General features: G+C 37.0%; 1 protein-coding gene across 2 annotated transcripts in view; it reads left to right on the top strand.

The window, feature by feature from the left end:
- Window positions 1-25,885, top strand: part of LOC121371074 (gamma-aminobutyric acid type B receptor subunit 1-like) — a 113,525-nt gene that overhangs the window by 26,199 nt on the left and 61,441 nt on the right. For both annotated transcript variants that reach the window (XM_041496704.1, XM_041496703.1), the window contains one exon: window positions 20,153-20,323. In XM_041496704.1, the coding sequence (XP_041352638.1) occupies window positions 20,153-20,323 (171 nt within the window). The remainder of the gene's footprint in view (window positions 1-20,152; window positions 20,324-25,885) is intronic.

The raw sequence follows: 25,885 nt of genomic DNA, 5'->3' as shown, positions 1-25,885 counted from the left end.
GTGGGATCCTCCAACTTCAGTAATTTATGAACATAGCTAATGGCAGAAATGTGTGATGCCATAGTGGCAGGGCCGTATTTGCAATAGTGTAAGAAGGCTAGAAAGTTGGCTACGACCTGTAAAGACAATGGCAACTCAATATTATTAGCTCCAACAAACCCATCCAAAAAGTGCCAGTTTCTTAAATATGAACACTAGGTCCTACTGGAGTTGGCAGCAGACAAAAAATACAAAGCACCAGTACTCAAATGGACTGCAGATGGATAGGTACATGTGTTGCAACTTGATCCAACCAAGGAGCCATCGTAAGTGTTTCCCTGAGAGAACAACTTCTCTATAAGTGACATAACCAGGGAAGTGGCTGTATTTCTTCCCAGTTCTGGAGTGTCCGCTTCTTCTCCTATGTTAGAGGGTCCAGGGACTTCAGGGACATTCTCACTGTTGAAGTCGGTTCTTGTGTTGCAGTACTTGTTGGCTGCAACAATGACACAGCTGCTTGTGCTGGAACAGATTTTTTGTGATTGGTCCTCCAGCACTTAAAGACACTATGACAGGCGCGAACCTCTCTTGCTGGCTTTGGCTTCTTTGGTGTCATTATTGTAGTTATCTATAAAAGAGAAAATAACCCACACCAGCAGAAGTTACCCTTATAAAGTGTATATAAAATTACAAAATTTTAATTACCATAACCAACTGTCAATACTGAAAACATGCTGACAAATTCAGAAGAGTCTGCATAATATTGTGAATACACATCTGTATAACACATCTATAAATTAATAACTGTGTATATATAAGAAAGCCTGTAAGACTTTATACTGAAGGTAGTTTCCAAACACTAAGGACTAATATGATATTTGTATTATACTGAATACACAGCAGCCAACTTCATGTAAACCTACAAAAGCCAAGTTAGAGCATTATACTGAATGCCGGCTAGATAAGTAATACTAAGTAGCTGTGAAATTTATGTATTATACTGAATACATAACAGCCAACTATATGTAAACTTACTCAAGCTATGTTAGAGCATTATACTGAATGCCGGCTAGATAAGTAATACTAAGTAGCTGTGACATTTATGTATTATACTGAATACATAACAACCAACTTCATATAAACTTACTCAAGCCATGTTAGAGCATTATACTGAATGCTGGCTAGATAAGTAATACTAAGTAGCTGTGAACATTTATGTCTTATACTGATTACACAGCAGTCAACCTTATGTAAACCTACACAAACCTTGTTAGAGCATTATACTAAATGTTGGCTCGATAAGTAATACTAAGTAGCTTCAACATTTGTGTAATTACTAATATATAAAATATTCAGCAGACAACTTTCAGTAAACCTATGCAAGTACTTCTAAGTATTAACTAAAAGCCAAGCTTGGTAAGGAAAATAAGAAACTACAACATTAATGTACTAAATACACTTTCCTGTATCTTACCTAAGAACGTGTAAAAGCATTATACTAAATGCTAACTTATGGTGTTAATCTTTTCTTTGCTTGCAGAATAGCACTTTTAACACTGCAATTTTTTTTTCATTGATTGTTTATCTAGATGAACACCATCCACTGACAAGAAAGACAAATCCTCCTTCCAAAACCTGTGATGGTGCCAAAATATAACATTATCTTTGCTTTTTGCCAGATCATGAAGTAATACATTTGTCTCAACCACCTGACTGTTATAACCCATTGGTGTCTTATGTTGTGCCCTCCACAACAACTGTCCAAGTATAATTAAAGTGCTTACACTCCTAGTGCTGAACTCCTCTGCAAAATCAATGTCATTAGCCAATTGTTTTGGTGTTACATCTGTATGTATAAGATCATTTCCCCCAATCTGCATAAAACATATCTGTGGAAAAATAGGTTTATTATACTGAATACACGCAGACCACTTTCTGTACTAACCTACACAAGCCATGTTAGAGCATTATACTGAATGCCGGCTTGATAGGTAATACTAAGAAGCTGCAAAATAGGTGTATTATACTGAATACACGCAGACCACTTTCTGTACTAACCTACACAAGCCATGTTAGAGCATTATACTGAATGCCGGCTTGATAGGTAATACTAAAAAGCTGCAAAATAGGTGTATTATACTGAATACACGCAGACCACTTTCTGTACTGACCTACACAAGCCATATTAGAGCATTATACTGAATGCCGACTTGGTAAGTAATACTAAGAAGCCGCAAAATAGGTGTATTATACTGAATACACGCAGACCACTTTCTGTACTGACCTACACAAGCCATGTTAAAGCATAATACTGAATGCCGACTTGGTAAGTAATACTAAGAAGCTGCAAAATAGGTGTATTATACTGAATACACGCAGACCACTTTCTTTACTAACCTACACAAGCCATGTTAGAGCATTATACTGAATGCCAGCTTGGTAAGTAATACTGAAAAGCCATAAAATAGATGCCTTATATTGAATACACCTCAAACTACATATCAACAAGCATGTTAACTCATTATACTGAAAGTCGGCTTGACAAGTAATAACAGGGCTAGCTCTAGCACTCGCCAAATTCACCAATTGCTAGCTACGGCCGTGAATTTGGCGAATTGTTTTGCACACCCAGAGCTAGCCCAGAATAAGGAGCTGCAAAATGTGTGTTAAATACTAAATCCACCACAAATAATTTTAGGTAGGAAGCCATGCTATTATTAACATTATACTAAATGTCTGATAAGTAAATTCCAAAAGGTTGTTAGAAAATAGAAATATGTATTCCAGCAAAAGATTGTGTACTGTACCTGTATTGAAACAAGTGCATATATGTAGTAGTGCATAAAGTCTACAAAAGAGCTCCTTCATCTGGATAACATGTTCATTCCAATGATGACTATAAATCACAATATCATCAACATAAGCTTGACATCTATGCATTCCAGCAATTACCCGATTGATCAAACGTTGGAAAGTTGCCTGAGAATTTTTCATTCCAAACGGGCAAACTAAATATTCAAAGAGACCATCAGCAGTTACAAAACTGCCAATAACCCTTCACAAGATCAAACTTACTAACATAGTTAGCATTTCCTGTTTTGTCTATACAATCATCAATTCGTGGAATAGGAAAAGAATTGGATTTTATTACAGCATTTACTTTACGAAAATCTATACAAAATCTTACACCGCCATCAGGTTTAGGAACCAACAAACAAGGAGAACTCCAGTTACTAAAACTGGGTTGAATAATATTATTCTCAATCATATATTCAACCTCTTTTCGAAGAAGTTCCTGTTTTTGAGGACTAACTCGATAAGCATGTTGTTTTATTGGCCTTGATTCACAAACATCAACATCATGTTCAATGACACTTGTTCGACTAGGAACATCAGGAAAAATACTACTGAATTCACCAATGATGTTTCTAACATCACTTTGCTGTTTTTCACTTAAATGTTTCAGTTTTACATCCAAATTCAACAACACTTGAATTTATCAATTTTGGTTCAGCTGAACTAAAAACATCTTTTGGTTTTTCATCCTCACTATTTAACCCTGTTAAAACTATAGTGTTCGCCATTACCTTTTCTCGGTTATGATATTCTTTTAGCATATTTATATGACAAAGCTGAGTTTTCTTTTTGACGATCAGGTGTACTGATCACATAATCAACAGCATTGACCTTTTCTTTAACAACATAAGGTCCTTGAAATTTCGCACTAAGTGATTGATTGACCAAAGGAAACAAAACTAGAACTTCATCTCCTGGACTGAAACATCTTTCCCTAGCTTTTTTGTCAAACCAGATTTTCATCTTGTTTTGAGTATGCAGTAACACTTCTTGTGATACTTCTCTAACTGTTTGCATTTGCTCTTTCAAATCCATAACATACTTCAAAGCATTAGTTTAATTTTTCACCTTAGAACCTATCCAAGATTCATACACCATTTGTAATGGACCACGAATGTTATGCCCATACAACATTTCAAATGGAGTTAATCCCAAAGATTCATGATAAGTATCCCTAACAGCAAACAACAATAAATGAATTCCTTCATCCCAGTTGTTACTTTTTTTCCATACAATATTTTCTGATCATTGACTTTAAAGTTCCATGAAATCGTTCCAAAGAACCTTGAGTTTCAGGATGATAAGCAGAAGAAAAGTGATGATTAATAAACAATTCATCCATGACTTGCTGAAATAATTTTGAAGTGAAATTACTTCCTTGATCAGTTTGAATAATCTTTGGAAATCCATATCTGGTAAATATTTTTATCAACTCCTGAACAACTGTCTTAACCCTAATATTACTCAACGGTATGGCTTCTGGAAATGGAGTATTTTTACAAAGAACTGTGAACAAATACTCTTTGCCATGAATAGTGCGTGGTAATGGTCCAACACAATCTACAATAACCTCACTAAAGGCTTCACCAACTGCAGGAATTGGTATCAAATGAGCTGGTTTAATGCTTTGGTTAGGCTTACCTGACATGTTTTACAGGCCAAACAATATTTGACAACATCACAGTGTAAATGAGGCCAATAAAATTGTTTCAGAATTCTTTGGTACGTCTTACTCACACCAGAATGACCAGACAATGGACCGTCATGAGCTAAACTCAGTTTCGTGCTTCGACAGCTTTTGGGAATAACAATTTGGTGTTTTACTTACCAATCATTGTCAAAACCTGCATGTTTATCCCGAAACTTTCTCATCAAAACTCTATTCTCGAAATAATAAGCAACTGGTACACTATCTAGCTCTGAAATATCTAAAGCTTCTTTTGCAAGATTTTGCAATTCACTATCAGTTTGCTGTTTAAGAACAAACTCCTCATGGTTGAAGTTTAAACATAAATTGTCATTATTAACTTGTAATGAACAATCTTTTTCGGGCTGATATAAATCAAATCCCTGTTTGGGCATTTCATTATGACACTTAACTTTGTGATTCAACCTACTTGCATGATTATCATCAGTTTCATTTTCAATATCATGCCTAATCACAGTTTCTCCTTAATCAGTTATATCCCAAACTTTTTTTGCTATCTCATTCTCAATATAATTTTTCCTCCTAAACTCTTTACTTTGAGATCGAGTTACAACACAAGCAGGAAAAATATTTTGAATTGTTTTAGCCAATTTTTCGGTTTCTACATCAACTTCAGGAATACTGGTCATTATAGGTATAGGAATAACCCTTTCTTTGGCTATATCATTTCCTAACAACAATGCCACACCTTCAACTGGTATTTGATTAACCGCAGCTACTACAATGCTACCTTTAACCAGGTCATCATCCAAATCAATATTATGTAACTGGACAGAGATAATACCATCAACAGTGTGCAAAGTAATATACTTTCCCAAAAAGGACTTTTCTTTATCTAACAATTCTTTTTCAAGTAAAATTGTTTGTTCAGCGCCAGTATCCCGCAATATCACAATAGACTGCTTAGTCTGACCGTCGGGTGAAGTAATAACACAACCTGAAGTTAAAAATGGTTCAAACATTGGATTACCCATCTTAACTTCACTCAGTTTACTTCCAATTTGTGTATCTGATTTGCAAGGCAAACCTAACTGAGACACCAACTTTCTGGGTTTCAATCTATTACCATTTCCAAGATCATATTTCAACTTTTGACAATCACGCTTAATATGACCCATCCTTTTACAATAATAACATTGTATTGAATTTTTTCGTGCTGGGGTGTCGTTAAACATTTATTCATTCATTCATTCATTCATTCATTCATTGTATTGAATTGGATGTTTTCAAATCCCGAGAATTGTCAACATCTCGCTATGGATTCTTATTCCTCATTGAAGTATCCTTACCAGTATCTTTATAGTTGAAAGAATTGTTCTGAGGTAAATTTCGAAACTGACTATTGCCAGGATGATGTTTACGACTCGCAAGGACAAACTTATCAACCATTATGGCTGCTTCAGACAATGTGCCTGGTTCTTCTATGAGAATCAACTGTTCTAATTTCTCATATTTTTCTTTTACCGACTCTGAATTACACCACATCTTAAACAATTTTTCTTTTTCCTTGGCAAATTCTACATAAGATTGCCCTCCATGAATCCTAAGACTTCGAAAATTTTCCCTATATACCTCGGGTATTTTTTCATAAGCCCTCAAAATGGCATCCTTCACAACATCATATGAAGAAGATTCATCTACAGAAAGTGAAGCATAAGCTATCTGTGCTTTACCCTTCAAGGCAGACTGCAATAACAAGCTCCAATACTTTTTTGGACATTCAGCTCCAACAGCTACTTTTTCAAAACAATCAAAATATTCATCCACCTGATTTTCGTTAAAAATGGGAACCATCCGAATATACTTCTCCGGATTAAATCTACACTGCTGACGATTACGATCATCCAATTCCTTAACTTTAACATCCCTATCAAGTTGTCGCTGGGCTGCTTCCCATTCTCTCCGTTTTTCTCTATCTAATGTATCTAATTGTCTTTGTTCCCTTTCAAACACTAACTGCTCTCTCTTGAGCTCAAGTTTAAGCTTTAACATAGCTAAACTATCAGCACTATCAGGTTCAACTATATCGGAACTAATTTCATATCTTTCACCTATTTGGTCTTCACTTTCCGCTATATTTTTCAAATAACATATAATAACTGATTTTATTTCAGCTTTCCACAAACCAATATCTAACTCTAATCCTACATATTCAGCAAGCTCTTTCAACTGTGCTACAGTAAAAGAATCTATCTCAGTTTCATCTAAACTAGAACTAAATCTAATAACTACCTGCTCTACTGACCATATACTATCCATGTGACAATGAATGTGTGAATATCAATAAGTGTGCTTATAAACTACAAACCCCTGTATTGTTCATAACCGTTTATACAACTAACAAGTCATAAAAACTAAATGATCACATCCATTGATCTATCATCGATCAATACATCAATCATCGATGCATCAATGGATCAATTCAATCTATCCAATCCAATCAGATCAAAGTATCAAATCCAATCACAAACGATCGATCAATCAAATTCTATCACAAACGATCGATCAATCAATCAAATCAATCAATCCCGGATGAGCCCCCAATTGTTACGTTCCCGTTCTAACCTATATTATGGTTGTGGTAAATCGTCATACCCAGAACGCAGAACTAACCTACCATGAACAATAAAGCCCAGAGCACACACTAATGATAATTCACACAAACAAATATCAAGTGATAAATTTAGATATCTTTAATACAAAATTATTAATTATATAAATTCCCCATATATTAAATTACTATTTATCCCAATGGCATTTATGTGTATATTAATATTAATATTCACCAAATGACTGTCCAAAACATAACGAATTCCCAAATCCGGATACGATGACGTCAATATTCAGGGCACTGGCACAGTTCATCTTGTCCGTTCATTCCTGTTGTTGTTGACCACCTGGCTTGCCTACGACCTGTCACCGTATGCTGAACCACATTCGTGTCCCGTTTATATACTATCGCGGTGCGTGACATTTAACCTTGAATCTCTCCATGATCAAACACGAGATTTGATCTATACACCAATCAAATCATTTCTAATTTATAATTCACACTCAACTGGCGCTTTTTACAAATCAACGGAAACACCAATACAGAAATCCCGAAGAGTTACGTTCCTTGTCCGAATACACCACGTTGTCAGTTGCTCGTGCACGAGGTCGGCCATACTGCTAATTCAGATAAATATTATCAGTTCACTTGTTATAATCCGTATATTTTAAACATCCTTTCTTCATTTCTTAAATAATAACAATGCCGTAATTATTTATTTCACAGTTCATTACACATTTACGTGTCACAATAGTTCACGAATTTTCACACAGGGATCCAAATTTCACATATCGATGTCCGCCACGCAGTCCAACAAATTATATATACACTATGCCAGAATAGCATAACGCCATGTTAGAGCATTATACTGAATACCAGATAGATAAGTAATACTAAGTAGCTGTGACATTTATGTATTATACTGAATACATAACAGCCAACTATATGTAAACTTACTCAAGCTATGTTAGAGTATTATACTGAATGCCAGCTAGATAAGTAATACTAAGTAGCTGTGACATTTATGTATTATACTGAATACATAACAACCAACTTCATGTAAACTTACTCAAGCCATGTTAGAGCATTATACTGAATGCTGGCTAGATAACTAATACTAAGCAGCTGTGAACATTTATGTCTTATACTGATTACACAGCAGTCAACCATATATAAATCTACACAAACCTTGTTAGAGCATTATACTGAATGTTGGCTCGATAATACTAAATAGCTTCAACATTTGTGTAATTACTAATATATAAAATATTCAGCAGACAACTTTCAGTAACCTATGCAAGTATTTCTAAGTATTAACTAAAAGCCAAGCTTGGTAAGGAAAATAAGAAACTACAACATTAATGTACTAAATACACTTTCCTGTATCTTACCTAAGAACATGTAAAAACATTATACTAAATGCTAACTTATGGTGTTAATCTTTTCTTTGCTTGCAGAATAGCACTTTTAACACTGCACATTTTTTTTCATTGATTGTTTATTTAGATGAACACCATCCACTGACAAGAAAGACAAATCCTCCTTCCAAAACCTGTGATGGTGCCAAAATATAACATTATCTTTGCTTTTTGCCAGATCATGAAGTAATACATTTGTCTCAACTACCTGACTGTTATAACCCATTGGTGTCTTATGTTGTGCCCTCCACAACAACTGTCCAATTATAATTAAAGTGCTTACACTCCTAGTGCTGAACTCCTCTGCAAAACCAATGTCATTAGCCAATTGTTTTGGTGTTACATCTGTATGTATAAGATCATTTCCCCCAATCTGCATAAAACTTATCTGTGGAAAAATAGGTGTATTATACTGAATACACGCAGACCACTTTCTGTACTAACCTACACAAGCCATGTTAGAGCATTATACTGAATGCCAGCTTGGTAAGTAATACTAAAAAGCCATAAAATAGATGCCTTATATTGAATACACCTCAAACTACATATCAACAAGCATGTTAACTCATTATACTGAAAGTCGGCTTGACAAGTAATAACAGGGCTAGCTCTGGCACTCGCCAAATTCACCAATTGCGAATTTTGAAAGTAATTGGCGAATTTTAGTTTTGTTTGGCGAAATAATTTCATGTCATAATTGACAGTTTTTAGAATATAAATGACAATTTCTGCAATTTTTTAAGTCTAATAGACAATTTCAGGGCCGTAGCTAGGATTTTTTTGTGTGTGGGGGGGGGGGGGGGGGGGGGGGGGGGGGGGGGGGGGCAACTGAGTAGTTAATAGTCTAAAACTGTTTAAACAGTCAAGAAGAGAATTTTCTTTACGTTTCTATAATGCTTTCCGGATTTTTTCGGGGGGGGGGGGGGGGGGGGGGGGGGCAGCTAGCTACGGCCGTGAATTTAGTGAATTGTTTTGCACATCCAGAGCTAGCCCTGAATAAGGAGCTGCAAAATGTGTGTAAAATACTAAATCCATCACAAATAATTTTAGGTAGGAAGCTATGCTATTATTAATATTATACTAAATGTCTGATGAGTAAATTCAAAAAGGTTGTTAGAAAATAGAAATATGTATTCCAGCAAAACATTGTGTACTGTACCTGTATTGAAACAAATGCATATATGTAGTAGTGCATAAAAACTATTAATATACTCTGAATGCAATTGTAGCTACACATAAGTATGTACATAAAAATCACATCCAACAAAACCCCTTGCACCTGCATGTGTCAAGTTGTTTACCTCAATCTGCATAAACATAACCTGCGGAAACAGGGAAAAAAGTCAACAGGTCCTGTAGCATACGAAAGTATGAAGTAAAGTTTGTTTCATATTTAACGACGCCACTAGAGAACATTGATTTTTTATCGTATCATCCGCTATTGGACGTCAAACATATGGTCATTCTGACAGAGTTTTTTCGAGGAAACCCGCTGTCGCCACATAGGCTATCTTTTACGATAGGCAGCAAAGGATCTTTTATTTACACTTCCCACAGGCAAGATAGCACAAACCATGGCTTTTGTTGAATCAGTTATGGATCACTGATCAGTGCAAGTGGTTTACACCTACCCATTGAGCCTTGCGGAGCACTCACTCAGGGTCTGGAGTCGGTATCTGGATTTAAAAATCCCATGCCTCGACTGGGATCCGAACTCGGTAAGTACCAGAGTGTTGACCGATAAACCACCTTGCGCTCTAAAACACACCCTGAACTGGTCTTTGTCAAGACGTAAATTATTTTCTTTGGTCTCACTGTCGGCAAAATCACGCAACCGACGAATCAATAAGTGTCCTAAAACAACCACGGACACCGTATTTCACGCCTTTGCCATCGTGCAATGCCCACACACAGCCACCAGTTCAAAGGTCGTTCTAGTTTGACCTACATAACTACGGTCAACGCATATAGAAATTCTGCCAACGTGTTAAGGAATCGAATGTTCCTATAGGACCGACGGTCAAAAACAAAAGAAACACATCCTAGTGAATAAATATCTAACACAGGTAAATGAATGAGACTATATCTCATGGATATAAAGCAAAGTTTTTGTTTATTTACCTGTGACCCGCTGGAAAGGCAGAATTCTTCCTCAGAGTGCAGAAGTCTTCTGATTGGTTAATCTATTTATTATTAATTGGAAGTTTGAGCGTGATCATCTGGTGTAACATTGGTAGTCACTAACTGTAATGTCCACATATTTTTTTCAAGTTCAAGTTCTTTATTTGCCTTAAGTTAAACAAACTTATCAGCATAAATACATACATATATAATCACGGTATATATACAAATATACAAATACAGGTGGAGAGTGATTTAAGAATTAATGGTAAAATTAACATAGCATACTAGTAATAGTGGTGGGATGTACATATATATGTGCACTATAAACTTTATCGTGGTATAGTAATAATTCTAATTCTAAATATATAGGTATATATTGATGTATACCCTATGAAATATGATTAATATACTTGCTAATGAAACGGCAGGTTTGTGGATGTCATATTTTAAGTAAGCTTCAGTAAATCGTCTCTAACTTTATTTGCCAAAACTAAATATTTTCCCAGGTTATTGATGTCTTTATTGTTTTCAGTTGTTAATAGTTCAGTGAGCCTAAATACGCTTGGACGTCTGTGGTAACATTGTTTTATATACTTATTCCTCAAATCATTCAAAGCTGGGCAAATAAGGATACAATGGTATTTGTCTTCTATATCATTATAGTTACAAATAGTGCATTTTCTTTCGGCCCTGTCAATTTTCCTATACCTTCCGGTTTCAATATTTAATTTGTGTGCACTAATTCAGATCTTTGATATTTCTTTTAAGTGATTTAATGGTATGGGTTGTCTAAGATATGTTTGTAGCTTGAATTCAAGTAACACAAATTTATATAAGGTACCTTTCGGTGAAGTCGTTATTCGACTAAAACAATGTTGTTTAAACTTATCGTAAATTCTTTCCTTAATTATATTATATTCTCTGTTACCAACATTTGGTATGTTAGATATATAGTTTAGTCCAAACCTATTTAGTTCTTGTTTGACTTGTGTTACCCAGTTACCCTTTAATCGTTCCATTTCTTCATATATAGGCTAAAAGGATACAATTTTCAGTATTTCGTATTTTAATCCAATATTTAATTTTTTTTAATTTTCTCATAATATACAGAGGAAAACGCCCTAACTCACTATATATAAATTCATTACAAACCCCTTGTTGTACTCCAAGTAGTTTTTTACAGAATTTTATATGAATATTTTCAACATCCCTTGCACAGTGGAATCCCCAGACCTCTGACCCATAACTAAGAATACTGTTAACATAGGTGTCAAAAACAGATAGCATTGTTTCAATATTAAAATAATGTCTTTTGCATACGTTTAATAATGAAAACAAGGCTTTTCTTCCCTGATCAGCGAATCGTTTTTGAGTTCGATTAAATTTACCGTTATAACAGAATAATAAGCCAAGATAAATGAATTCATTTACAACCTCTAACTGTTCACCTTTGTATAACCACTTTTCGTTGTCTCGAATGATCCTCCCATTTCTAAAAATGACAACCTTAGTCTTAGTTGTATTTACAGTTAGGTCCCATTTGGTAGTATATTTTGATAGTGAATTGAGCATTGACTGAAGGCCTTCTGGTATTCGGCTAGGAGAACCATATCATCGGCATACATAAGTAGGAATATATTTAATGATTGGATGTCGATATAGGGGCAATTATCTGATAAGAAATGCATTTCCTTCTCTGTATTTTCAGAGTCAAGCTCGCGGTTCGGTGCGTCACTAACTTGCTGGTCGTATTTACGTAAAAAATCTTGTGTCTCGTCGTCTAATTTAGGCACGTTTTCAGCCAATTTGCTAAAATGGTTATAGAATTCATCATTTGTTAGTTCTGAATTTACGTTTTTCTTCCTTTTCTCCATATGTACATAAAACTGCTTTGGGTAATATTTGCTGAGATAGGCGGCGTTCTAATGACTTATATATTCTTTTTACACGTACGAGTTCAATTCGATTTAGGTCACTTCTTCTACCATTAAACATATGGATAGCTGCTCTATATTCGTTAAATCGAGCTTTACATTCCTCGTTAAACCATGGCTTATCACCACCTGTGGTAGTGTGCCGGCGCATATAGTTCTTTCTGTTTGTATGGGTAGTGACGTCACAGTAAGGCAATATAATAGTATTTAGTTCGTTTGTGAATTTATCAACCCGTACGTTTATACAATCTTGGCTATTACCACTAATTGAACATATATTCAATAGCGTTTCAATATTTTCGGTTACTTTGGAAGCAATGACAGCATTGTTTTCGTCGATCCACTCCTGCGTATTAGCAATGTTTACATTACAACCCAGTGTGAAACATACAGGATGCATGGTCGGAGAAACAATTGAACTCGCCGTATTGAAAATATGAAATTAAATCGAAACACGATTCGCTAGTGAATACATAATCAATAAGGCTTGTACCGTTTGCATTGTAAAAAGTGATATTCCCATGTCGGTCGTCTGGGTGTCTACCATTGACTATTCGTAACCCGCTAGCTTTGCAAAGGGCGATAAGTTTCCTACCGAACTGATTAACTGTTTTGTCTTCGCTGTGACGCGGGTCGAGATTACTGTCCTGTATGTATTCGATCACGTTTTGTAATACATGTAATGGACCTTCTGCTAAGATGTCAGTTTCTATAAAATTACAAAGCGTACCTGTACGACTATTAAAGTCACCTATAACAACAATGTCGCCCATCTGTGCATATGTACATATGTGATCTTCTAGTGTTTCAAATATATCTACATCACTATTTTGATAACACGTACTATTAATAGGTGGTATGTAATTAATAAACATAAATACATCTCTATTAGCACAAAACTTGTTGCTTTTGATTTTAAATATAATACTACTATCACAGGTTTTATCTATGCATACACAATAATCTTGGAGATAATCTCTAACAAATATACACATTCCTCCTCCTTTTCCATTTTCCCTAGGCACATTACACGTGGTATGATTAGGTATTGTTATGTCGTCAGAGCCTGTCCACCATTCATAAAGACATATTATGTCGTGTTTGCAGATAATATTTAGGAAATCTGGATCTGCATTCCACGATATAATAGATATGCCTGTATCACTCTCCGCGCGCCCCTATGCTGGGCTTGGGTCGACATCACGTGACTCAATCGTTGTCTGTTTTTTACTCTCTGGCTTGTCGGTTGTTGTCGGCGTCGATGGTGCACGCGAACGTTTCGGTGCTGGTCTTCTCTCTCTTGGCTGCTCGGGGTGGGCAGCATTGCGCGCTTGTCTGGGTGCGTCGTGCACTACGTCGCTGTATGTGCGTGGATCAGTCTGTTTACACTTGGTGTCATCGTACAATCTACCGTCAATAAACAGTTTGTCCCTCACCATTGTTGTTTTGTGACCTGCTTGTCTGTGTTTTTTAGCCACTGGATACAGTTGTTTTCGCTTATCCTCTACTACCGTCGGGAATTGTTCGTTGATTCCATACGGTGTACCTTTCAGTCTGTATGCATGCTCTCTCACTATACTAAGTTCTTTGTAGAAAGCAAACGTGCCACAATTGGTCGTGCCCTGTTATCACGCCTTCTACCGAACCTGTGAACATTTCCGAATTCAAAATTGTACTCAAGTCTAACCTCCTAATAGAGGAAGTCTCTTAATACCTCTTCGGTATTTTCGTAGGGGTTTTCAGCTAGACCGTTTAAAAATTAAATTGTTTTTCATCGACCTACATTGTAGATCAGTACCGGTCGCCTTTAGTTCATCACGTTCTTTGAGAAATGCACTTACCTCGTTTCTCAACTCATTATTACGCTCTGTAGCCGCAAGAGCGCACTTTATTTCACTAACGTCTGTTTTGTTTTTGTCACATGCCACCTTTACTCCATCGTATATATTACTCAGTCCTTGTAAACTAGTCGCCAGTTCCTTGTTGTTGGCGCGATTGGCTATGATGATACCTTCCAACGTGGCTACTTTGGATCCCAATGCTGTAAGTGCTGACTGCACTTGATCTATCTTTTTAACATGCACCTCGATATTCGCTAATCGAATCTCCATTTTGTTCATTACATCGACGAGTGGGCTGAGATTAAGTGTATCACAGTTCTGTCCTATATCGCCATAAATGACCCCTCTTGTGCTTTTCAAGAACGGATGATACACACGTTTGTGTATTACTATGTGTTGCCATTGTTCTACAGTGATTATACTGTTTACAAGGGAACTGGTGTACGCGTCACATTATACTCTGACCTGTGGTCACCGCTTGCACGGATTAATTGGTTATGGTTGAATGAGTTACATAGGAAAGACGGCGACGGTTTATACACCAAGTTCGTAATTCCTTTCCTATAACATTGTATAGAATATTACATAATTGTTACATGGATACATCGCGTCAGTAATATCTAAGGATCATTTGATCCAAATCTTACATTCTGTATCCACTTCTTTACTTGTTAAATTTTTGTTTCTGTTCGCTCAGATCCTCTCCGTGGTTTGTTTGCGTCGCCATCTTGAGTCAGGTCAAGAGTTATAATAGTTCAATATAAATTCATTTATCTGCAATAAATTATATTTAGGATTGATGTCCTGGATTCGGGGTTTTAATTCGCTGTCTTTTTCATTGATTCACGACTGATACGTATAAAAGGCCGTGGTGTATACTGCCCATACATGGTTAAAGTGCACATACAAGATTCCATGCTGCTATATTGGACCATATTATGGTAGACTACAAATGGCTGTTGTGTAAAATCTGCTGAAGTTTCGATATACAAGTATTTGTTTTCTTTTGTTCATACAGGTTTTTCTCACACTCAGTAGCTGATTTCCCATTGTACTGGGGTGTCGTTAAACATAGTGATATTCCAATGATCGATTTTAATTGAAAATTTATCGGTTTGGGTCTCCCGACGTGATGACCGTTTACTAAAATTCCAATCAACTTTCTTCAACAGAATCTAGTATGATCAATTGTGTGGTAAAATGTTGACTAACTGTAATCCAGTGTAGATGATGGAATTGATGTAAACATTTGGGGACTGGTGGGTTTTTTTCATGTGTACATAAAACAATATATATATATATATATATATATATACTCTGCCAAAAAAGAAACGCATTGGCGAAATATTCATGGAATTATCTCTTTAATACCAATTTGCATAATTTCGTTATTTATGATCGTATCACAGTCAAATTTTACATGAGTATATGACAATGTTCTTGCTATGGAATAACGGCAGTGGAGGCGTTTTTGTCACCAAACAGCGTCACACGAGGGCGCTGAAATCGGTACCTTGTGTGGCCACCAGCAGCAGCAATCACTGCGCAACATCTCCTTAGCATATAGACTGAATGAGTCTCTGAATCCGGGCACGTGGAATTCTAGCCCATTCTTCCTGCAATGCATGTGACAGTTGCGGAAGCGTCTTAGGCTCCAGGTCACGCTGGCGTACACATCTGTCCAGTTCGTCCCATAGATGTTCAATGGGGTTGAGATCTGGCGATCTTGATGGCCATGGCAGCACGTTAATGTTCTCATTCTGTAGCAAATGCATTGTTACACGTGCCATATGCGGCCTGGCATTGTCCTGCTGAAAGAGTTCTCTCTGTCAATCCAAAATTGGAAGCACGTGTCGGTGAAGAATTTCATCCCAGTAGCGTACAGCTGTCAGGTTGCCTTGTATGAACACATATTCACTTCTGCCGGTGTATGAGATGGATTCCCACATTATGACACTCCCTCCACCGAATCTGTGAACTTGGGCGACGCAGTTGTTGGTAAAACGTTCAATGCGGCATCTGTAAACACGTTGTCGTCCATCACGTCGCTGTAGAAGCAAACCTGACTCGTCGCTGAACCATACTCGCCGCAAGTTTCCAAAGTTGCACCCATGTACATTCGTGCACCAGCGAACACGTAAATGTCGATGTTGACGTCGCAGGACGGGGCCAACATACGGTCTCCTAGCTCGTAAACCAACGTCTCGAAGTCTGTTCCGAATGGTTTGTGCAGACACCCTTCTGAAACCAGGTATGTGTCCAGCAGTGTTCGTTGCTGTGGCAGTTCGGTGACTCATGTCCAGAACTCGGATGTAGCAATCTTGTGCTGCAGTTGTTATGCGAGGTCTTCCACTTCTGGGCCGGGCTTCCGCTGATTGAAACTGCTGGTACCTGTCTCAGAGACGTGAAATGGTGCTCTGATGGACGTTCATGTAGCGTGCAACTTCTGACTGCGATTCACCTAACTGGAGGCGGCATGTTGCAATGTTTCGATTCAGCAGGCTTAGTCTTGGCATCTTGTAACTCGTCTGCATCGAAATGGAAATGAGGCATCATTGCGGGCATTGCAGCTTTAAATACCCATCACTCCCCCAATCTTTCCCGAGTTTCACGTGCATTCGCCAAAATCTGACCATTTCACGTCGATTTCCTGCAATTGTCGGAAACGTGTGTTAAATTTGTTTTATGATGCATTTGGGCATGCTGTGCCATTTCAGGAACATTAACAAACATGGTCATTCAGCAAAATTGTACAAAAAAAAACCCCCGATATTTTGTAAAATCAAAAACTTTTTTCTTTCCCTATCACCTATGCATTTCTGTTTTGACAGTGTATATATGTGTGTGTGTGTGTGTGTGTGTGTGTGTGTGTGTGTGTGTGTGTGCATATATATCAATCTAATTAAAATTAGCTCCACTATTACATGTGGATCTAACACCAGCCAGTTGGAGCTCATGTCCACCAATCAAAACCTTACTTGCAGAATCCTGCCAGTGATTTAAAAATAATTTGAAAACATTCCGAATTATCCTGAGGGTATACGACATGTTTCGTGTGAATTACGAATGCCTTACAACATGTTTTATTTTATAAAATAAATAATTTGTAATGTAAAACTGAAGACTGATTTAGTTGGGGGGTTTTGTTTTTTTATAAATACATAAATAATTTTTAATGTAAAATTGAAGACTGATAACCCACCCCGTACGTATTGGTATGGTTCGCTGTACTGCAGCCACTAAAATAGACTCGCCCGATATTTTTAGAATTTGTATGCTCCCAAATATCGTTATAAAAGGCGAAGTGTGATTGGTCAATATTTAAATTATTATTTACAGACGAAATATTACCTGGACATTGGGGACTACGCAGTGTTGTTATTTTTAAATCACTGACATGATTCTGCAAGTAAGGTTTTGATTGGTGGACATGAGCTCCAACTGGCTGGTGTTAGATCCACATGTAATAGTGGAGCTAATTTTAATTAGATTGTATATATATATATACTACTCAAAAGAATTTAAGGGTCAAAAATTTATAACCAAATAAGTTTCAGAGTGTATTAGATTGATGATGCAAACTACACCAAATTTTTTATTTATTGTTCCATATTTACAAAAAACCACAAATAAACGTCACTGTATACAAGAAAGTCACATGACATGCTGTCAAAGTTGAAGGTTGTCAAACATGGATTTTACACATTAGAACATTCGTTTAATAGTGTGTGAATCCACCCCTGGCGCGAATACACTCGACACATCGTTGCCTCATGCTGTTGATCAGACGTCTGAAGAACTCTTGGGGAATGGCCTGCCACTCTGCCATAAGAAGTTGACCCAGATCATGAAGGTTGGCCGGAGGGGCATGGTTATCCCGAACTCTCCAGCCTAATTCTCTCTATTGGGGCCAAGTCAGGCGAATATGCTGGCCAATCCATCCTGGCGATACCTTGTTGTCTGAGAAAGTCCGTTACCACCCTGGCGCGGTGGGGTCTGGCATCCTGCAGAACTGCCCCGCCGCCAATCTGCTGAAGGCCTGGGAGAACCAACGGCCGGATAATCTCATTCAGATAGCGGATTCCATTCAGATTGCCATCCACCACATAGAGGGGGGTCCTGTGGTGGATAGAGATGCCGCCCCACACCATGACGCTGCCACCACCGAACCGGTGACGTTGTCTAACGTTAACGTCAGCGAAGCGCTCCCCAGGACGTCTGTAGACACGAACCCGACCGTCGTTGAACTGGAGACTAAACCTGGACTATCAGTGAACATCACTCGACCCCACTGAACACGTTGCCACCGCAGATGAAGCGTGCACCAGTGACGTCTGGCCGTTCTGTGACGTGGTAGGAGTGGTGGTTGAAGAGCCTGGCGACGGCAACGTAGATTATTGGCTCTCAGACGATTGCATATGGTTTGATTAGACACTCAAATTCCAGTCGCAGTCCGCAGATTGTCATGTAATCGGCGTGCAGTGGTTGTGCGTTGACGTAGAGCCATATTGGTGATGTAGCGGTCCTCTCTATTTGTAGTGCTTCGGGGTCTTCCCGAACGTGGACGATTTGGAACAGAATTCGTTGCTTGGTACAGTTGCCACAGTCGGCCAACGACACTGACTGACACCAAGGCTCAGAGCAACATTTCTTTGCGTATTGCCATCCTGAAGCCAAGCAATAGCCCTTCCTCGATCTTCGATAGTCAGTTGAAGTCGTACCATTGTCGAATTTGGAGTGTGCACCGTACACGAACGCAAGCTCCAATTATACGGAAATTCAGCATTGGGAACATGGAATACACGTGCAAAGCGTGCAAATGAAGCGCTTTGTGAAAAAGCAAGTTATGGGCACTTAGCAGACCTTTCGCTTTCGCCCTAATATACTGCAAATGTAAGCATGTTTTCGCCATTAGAACTAGTCGACAGTGTCAATGACAGTGGATTTTAATTCATTTATGGGTTGCTTAGACCCACTTTCGTCAAAATGGAACAATACCATGCGTGACATTATGGTCTAGCTAATATAATTGACATTCAGAAAATAATGTCGAAAATATCGTCTGACCCTTAAATTCTTTTGAGTAGTATTATATATATATATATATATATATATATATATATATATATATATATATATATATATATATATATATATATATATTCAAATTCCAAATTGTTTAGCGTGCACATTCAGAGCAAGCTGTTGTAGTGCACGCCTGTCCTGGGCACAAGTACCGGCCTCGGCCGGTTCCTCCGTCCAGAACAGTAAAAGGTTGGGGGAGGGTGAAGGAAGGACCGCCTGCACTGGCAGGTACAAGGGAGCACCAGCTGTCCAACCGTAGTTGGAAATAGGCGGGAGGTTGTATGGTGCTATGTAATTTGGAATGTCTTGTAGGATTAAGCTGAAGGGAAATGGTGCACATTTTAATGAAGGAACTCTGGTGCGATTTTGATCGTCGTTCTAAAAATAAAAGGTATGGAGCTACGTATAAGTTTGGATTTTTAGTAGCTAGATCTTTATGAACATTATAACTAAACATTATTTGTTATTACTGTTTACTAGGCTTTTTAGATGACAAAATAATATTTATGGAAAATATTTGGTCTGTTTTCGAAGCATTTATGTTTGGTCGATGTTGTTTTAGCATTAACTACTGATACTTATATAATGTCGGGAATACCTGGTATTCGTGGTGGGATTTACTTTGCATTAATATTAAACACATCTTTCTGTTCCAGGTTAGTTACGCGTCCTCATCACCAGCCATGACGGATATGAACCGGTATGCCTACTTTTTTCGACTTGTTAATTCCGAGATTTATCGTAACTATCCACGTGTTGGACTAATCCAGCAGTTTAATTGGACCAAAGTCACAACGATATACGAAACAAAACAAATATTTGGAATGGTAAAGTATAATAATTTTTTGTTAGTAGTGGTAAATAATTGATGATGACTATAATTTAGAACAAGTATCAAGTCATAAGCTCCTTGGGGTATATATAGACAGTTTTCATTGGGATACACAAGTTGACAAGGTGTGTAAAGCACTAATTTAAAAAATAACTGCTAATAAAAATAAAGAAGTATCTTTCTTTAAATATTAGAATACTTTATTTCAATGCTTATATTCAACCATTATCCGAGTACTGCTTGACTATATGTGGAAAGTGTTCTAAATTAGACTTAGAAAGAATAAATAAATTACAAAAAAGAAGAGCACGTATTATTTTTCACAAATCACCTGATGATCCAACGGATTTACTTTTTCATGAACTAAAGTGGCTAAAAATAAACAGAAGAGTTGAATATCAAAAAGCCATTATTGTATATAAAACACTAAACGGACTTACTCCTCAGTCCTTGTATAATGCAATATTTCAGTTTCAAAAAAGATTTATATATCATTTAGTTTTAAAACGTTAATAAAAGTTTTGGAATATATACAGTTACACATGTTGATAGCTATTTTATAGAGGAATCCAAATAATTGAAAATGTGTTATGTAATTTGTATATTAAACTGACTAAAATAGAAAATGTTACCCCTCCCGAAAAAAATACATCTTTTTTATTATTTTTAGAACTTGTATTTCATTTCCCTATTGCTGTTGAAGAATACTCTCCTGACATCAAATACATGTTGTAATTATTCTAAACCCGCCTCGGCAGTGTATTAGTTAAGTTATAGGACTTTTGGCTGGTGAGTATTGGGTTTGAATCCCTTTACCAGCTCCAACCCAGAGTGAGTCAGACGACTCAATGGGAAGATGTAAGCCCACTAGATTGGATTATCTCTCACTAACCACTAACCCACTGTCCAAGGCTGACACCCCAGATAGCTCAAGTGTATGCCCAGGACAGTGTGCGTGAATCTTAATTGAACAGAAGCACGTAAATAAGTATAAATGAATGAATCAACCATTGTAAGCAATGTAAAGTGTTGAGGAGAAATATGATAATCATATTAATTTTCTTCATCCTCATTTGTCCTTTCCCTATAGTCTAATAGTCTGTACATATCAGTGTACTTTATTGCCGGTTTATTTGCCACACACATACAAGTTGGCAGTGTAGACGTCTTTGGACAGTTTCAAGCCAGTAGATCCAAAATAGCCTCAGCTCCTTCCTTTTCAATCCTTCACCCTCTACTAACAGGGCTTGGGACACTCAGTTTTTGCTCCACACTCGAGGTCTTAAGCAGTATCTATAAGCTAGAGGCTGATGACTGTATAACTCAACTTTTTTCACTCAAAGCAGGTTGCACCCGAGATCACTGACCTTAGTGTATGATGCACTGAGGACAAAGAAGAGTTGTGAATGCCTTTACTTTGGAGTTTTTAGTTGTTGTTGGTGTGTGTGTGTGTGGGGTGGGGTGGGGGGATCCATTCCTGACCCAGCTGAAAAACATGTCCTGGATTTCCCTGGTGTAGACAGAGCTCACGGTAATGCAGTGTTCGAAATAATCACTTGTCCATTTGTCTTGACAAGTGAAAATCTATTCGGACAAGCAAAATGTGCCTCGGTAGTTGTTCACCGAACATGTAAACAAATTCAGTGCAGTTACGTTTTGAGCAAGTACAAACGTCATCTTGCATGGTACTTGAATAAAACAATTTGTTTATTTGGACACGAAAAAATATTGGCGGACAAATAGATTTTTAGATAAAATACCCTCCATTTGGAGCTTGTTTCCTTGTGCCACCGCTAGGTTGCAACCAAACAAAGACCAATCTGCTTTTATGGTTTAGGAAATACATCAAATAAATATTTTTGTCACTCCATTTATGAAAATGTAAAAATTATAAATCTGTGGTTTATTTTATGGTAGGCTTATATAAAGTGTGATAACATAATAAAAGCCACCACCGTTCCAGTCATATCACATATATTTTTTATCCCTAGGGGTATATACCTTATTCCCCTCATATGATACTGGTGGCCAAAATGTTGGGGTCTGGCTCATAGCCTTATCCTAATAATGTACAAACCTGTTCTGTCACCTTGTCAGCAGACTAGGAATATGGGAAGTAAGATGGGTTTTTTTGGCATCAAATACACTTGATAAAGTAGTAAACAATAAAACACTAAAATTTACACTGCTACACACCGGAAGAATGGATCACCGATATGTGGATTTCCTAAGTATGTTCCACTTCCAACGTACAGGAAACAATTTTTACAGTTCCTATTATGCTTTTTCGTTTTTAATCACCAAAACTTTGACAAAAACAGGCCTTATATCTATGGAGATATGAGAAATATTCAAAATCTTAGAATCCCAGCTTTTTATTAGCATCTGTTGAACGAAATGTTTTAATGGATACCTCTGTTCTGAAAAACACACTAAAATACCACTGGATCAGATCATAAAGCATTATTTAGTTACACTCTATATTTCGAGGCAACGGGTTACTAAAGTTAAGGTAAAGCGAATGCAGAAAGATGCGAATCATGAAGAATATCACTTCTTAGCCCTAACAAGTATCTGTAACTACTTCATAAACAGATGCCACAAATACAGTGATCATATTTCGAAATAACAAATCACATTTTACATATTGACAGAACACCGCCCCCCAGGAGCATAATAAAGTTTTGATATTTGCAAGTAATATGCATGTGTTTGTGTATATATCACTGTGTACGAATGGAAGTATACATTCATTTGGCTAAATGACAAGCTGCGATTTTCTGTACCGATAGCTGCATTATTAACTACGACCTATGCAGTAGCTAATAATGTAACTAACGATACAGAAATTCACTTCCTCGCCTAACGATAAGGTTTCTACTGTCTGACTCGCAAACAAATCAGAACAGCGAGTCCAATGTCATTGTCAGACGGACATAGTAACGGATACAATTTCATGTGTAATTTAATAGTGCTGCCTAGTGCTGGAGTAAAACATCAAATTCGGGCAAAAATGATAGAGATATTCGAGAAAATGTGCTAACCTGAAACTTTTTTTACCAGGATCCCCGTGACAATCACATTATTCTAGGTATTCTGTATATATCACCCATCTGAGAGTGATTCACAACTGCCAAAATACCCTTTCGGCTACTGAGATACTTTTTTAATCATTATATCAATTTTGTCATTGAGATTTAGGTAACATTTTACTCTATATGATCCATATTGTTAGCCTATAGTCCTTACGACAGGGAAAGCCATTTTCTTACTATGGTATATAGTACAAGTTATTTATTTCTGGGACGACTGTTTTCTAAATTGACACAAATATAGTGTGTGGTTTTTTTCCAAAACACTTTTACTTTACTTCTTCATCAAATAAAACTGAAATTACTAACAAAAACAAACAAACAAAAAAAGTAATAATAAACAAATTCATGGATGCTGGGAAGGAATATAGGTGGCCATTTCATTTTTGTAGTACCCATTTTTAGTAATTTATTGTGTTTTTTCAGTTATCTGCAACAATACTGTGGCAATAAATATATAAATGATATTAACGAGATTTTTTAATACATTTGGTGAAACCATTAGATAATTTTACCACTTTCGAGGCCATTTTGAATGTTGAGCATAATGATGGTCATCTTGGATTTTGAAAATGATTTGATTGAATTAGCCATTCTTGAATTGATATAAATCGATCCAAATCGATTCAAATCGATCAATACAAGTAAGTTTTCATGTTGAACCCCTGGAAAAAATTGGCTGGTGGGCGTCCGAGGGTTGAGGTTGGACACAATTTATCAAAAAATTGTTTTGCATCATCGGATTTCTTGAAGAAAATCCATTTGGAAACAACTTCAAACTTAAAGTAAACACTTTTCAAAAAGAGAACAAATCAGAGACTGACTAATGGGCAAATGGAAAACACTGCGAATTTCGCAGAGGGGCATCATATTTAACAGTGAATAACACATTTTCAGTAGCTTGTTGGCAAGTTTGTTCACCTAGGTTGTGATCCTAGATATATGCAGGTATGAGTTTAGGTGGCAAATCTTTTATAGAACGCCGGGTCCATCCCCCCCCCCCCCCCCCCGGGTATATATGATTGGTCCAGTATTACCATATTGCATCTAATTAGCCTATAATTATTTTATAGTACTAGTTTGTGGTCTAGATATTGCCAAAGAATAACAATGTCGTTAATGTGGCCAATTTTTTGCTAATGAATATTAATTATATTGTACACGATATGAATAGTATGTAAAAACTCAAATGCAAACTACAATCTGACGTTTTAGTATTATCAGTGTTACATTTTAACCAACATGGATTATTAAAACAAAAATTACAATCTGACAAACTCCATTAGCCTCTTTCTAACCATGCTATGTGAGTTCAATGTCCACTTGTGAACCCCTTAGTTGTGCCAAGTGGGTTTGTATTTCTGTGGGAACATCTTTTTTCGACAACCCCATCACCTGATGCATGATCGGTCTAGGATCGATCCCCATCGTTGGGCCCATTGGGCTATTTCTCATTCCAGCCAGTGCACAACGACCGGTATAGCAAAGTCTGTGGTACGTGCTATCCTGTCTGTAGGATGGTGCATATAACAGATCCCTTGCTACTAATGGAAAAATGTAGGGGGTTTCCTCTCTCAGAATATATGTCAAAATTACCAAATGTTTGACATGCAATAGCCACTGATTAATAAAACAATGTGCTCTAGTGGTGTCATTAAATAAAACAAACTTTTTTTCCACAACATTCTTAAGCTTGCCACGAGCAAAGATGGTGTTCTCTCCAAGACTGCTGAGTCATTCGCCTGTTTCTTTGAAAAAAGTGTCCTGTAATCACATCCTGTGGGATCATGCAAATCTGGCAGTGCATGCAGACAACTGTACCAAGCTACCTATATTTTGTGTTGTAATGATATCACAAATATCCAAAGTCTGTCCAGGATTAATAGAGAATGACGATTGTAATATTAGCATCGTTCTGTTTTGGTGGTGTTTTTGGCAGCACACTAAGATGGTACATCCGGTGAGCATCAACCTCTGCGTGTGACACTGCATACTCAGGTGCCCCTAGGGTTCTACATACCCCAATGAAGCTGTTTTATAGAGAAGACACTGATCTTAAAGAATTTTTTAAATATATTTTTGTGTTACTAGAGGTATCAAATTACATCTATTAATAAATAATAATAACAATATTAGGTCATACCTGAATTGTTTTGGACATAATGCCTCAACCCTTGTGAATGTAATATTTGGATTTATGCTTTTCACATACAGGTATAATGCTTACTCAAAGGTGATATCCAGATTAATATATCAGAGATAGTACAAGCTTGTGATATGACTATAGCCATTTGCAGTAAACAAAATGTCATTAATTTCACCCAGCATAAAGTTGAAAAATATCCACACATTCTTTTCAAAGAGTCCTATTAATGAAAGGACGTAGACGCTATCCATATTAACTTGGTTTCCCCAAAACTGTGCATTAATGATGTGCTTGCCAGCACTGTTGTTATTAAACAAAC

Source organism: Gigantopelta aegis, chromosome 4, assembly GCF_016097555.1.
Source record: "Gigantopelta aegis isolate Gae_Host chromosome 4, Gae_host_genome, whole genome shotgun sequence".
Taxonomy (NCBI): Eukaryota; Metazoa; Mollusca; class Gastropoda; order Neomphalida; family Peltospiridae; genus Gigantopelta; species Gigantopelta aegis.
The sequence above is the reverse complement of the archived record's forward strand: the minus strand, read 5'-3'. Positions and strand labels throughout refer to the sequence as shown.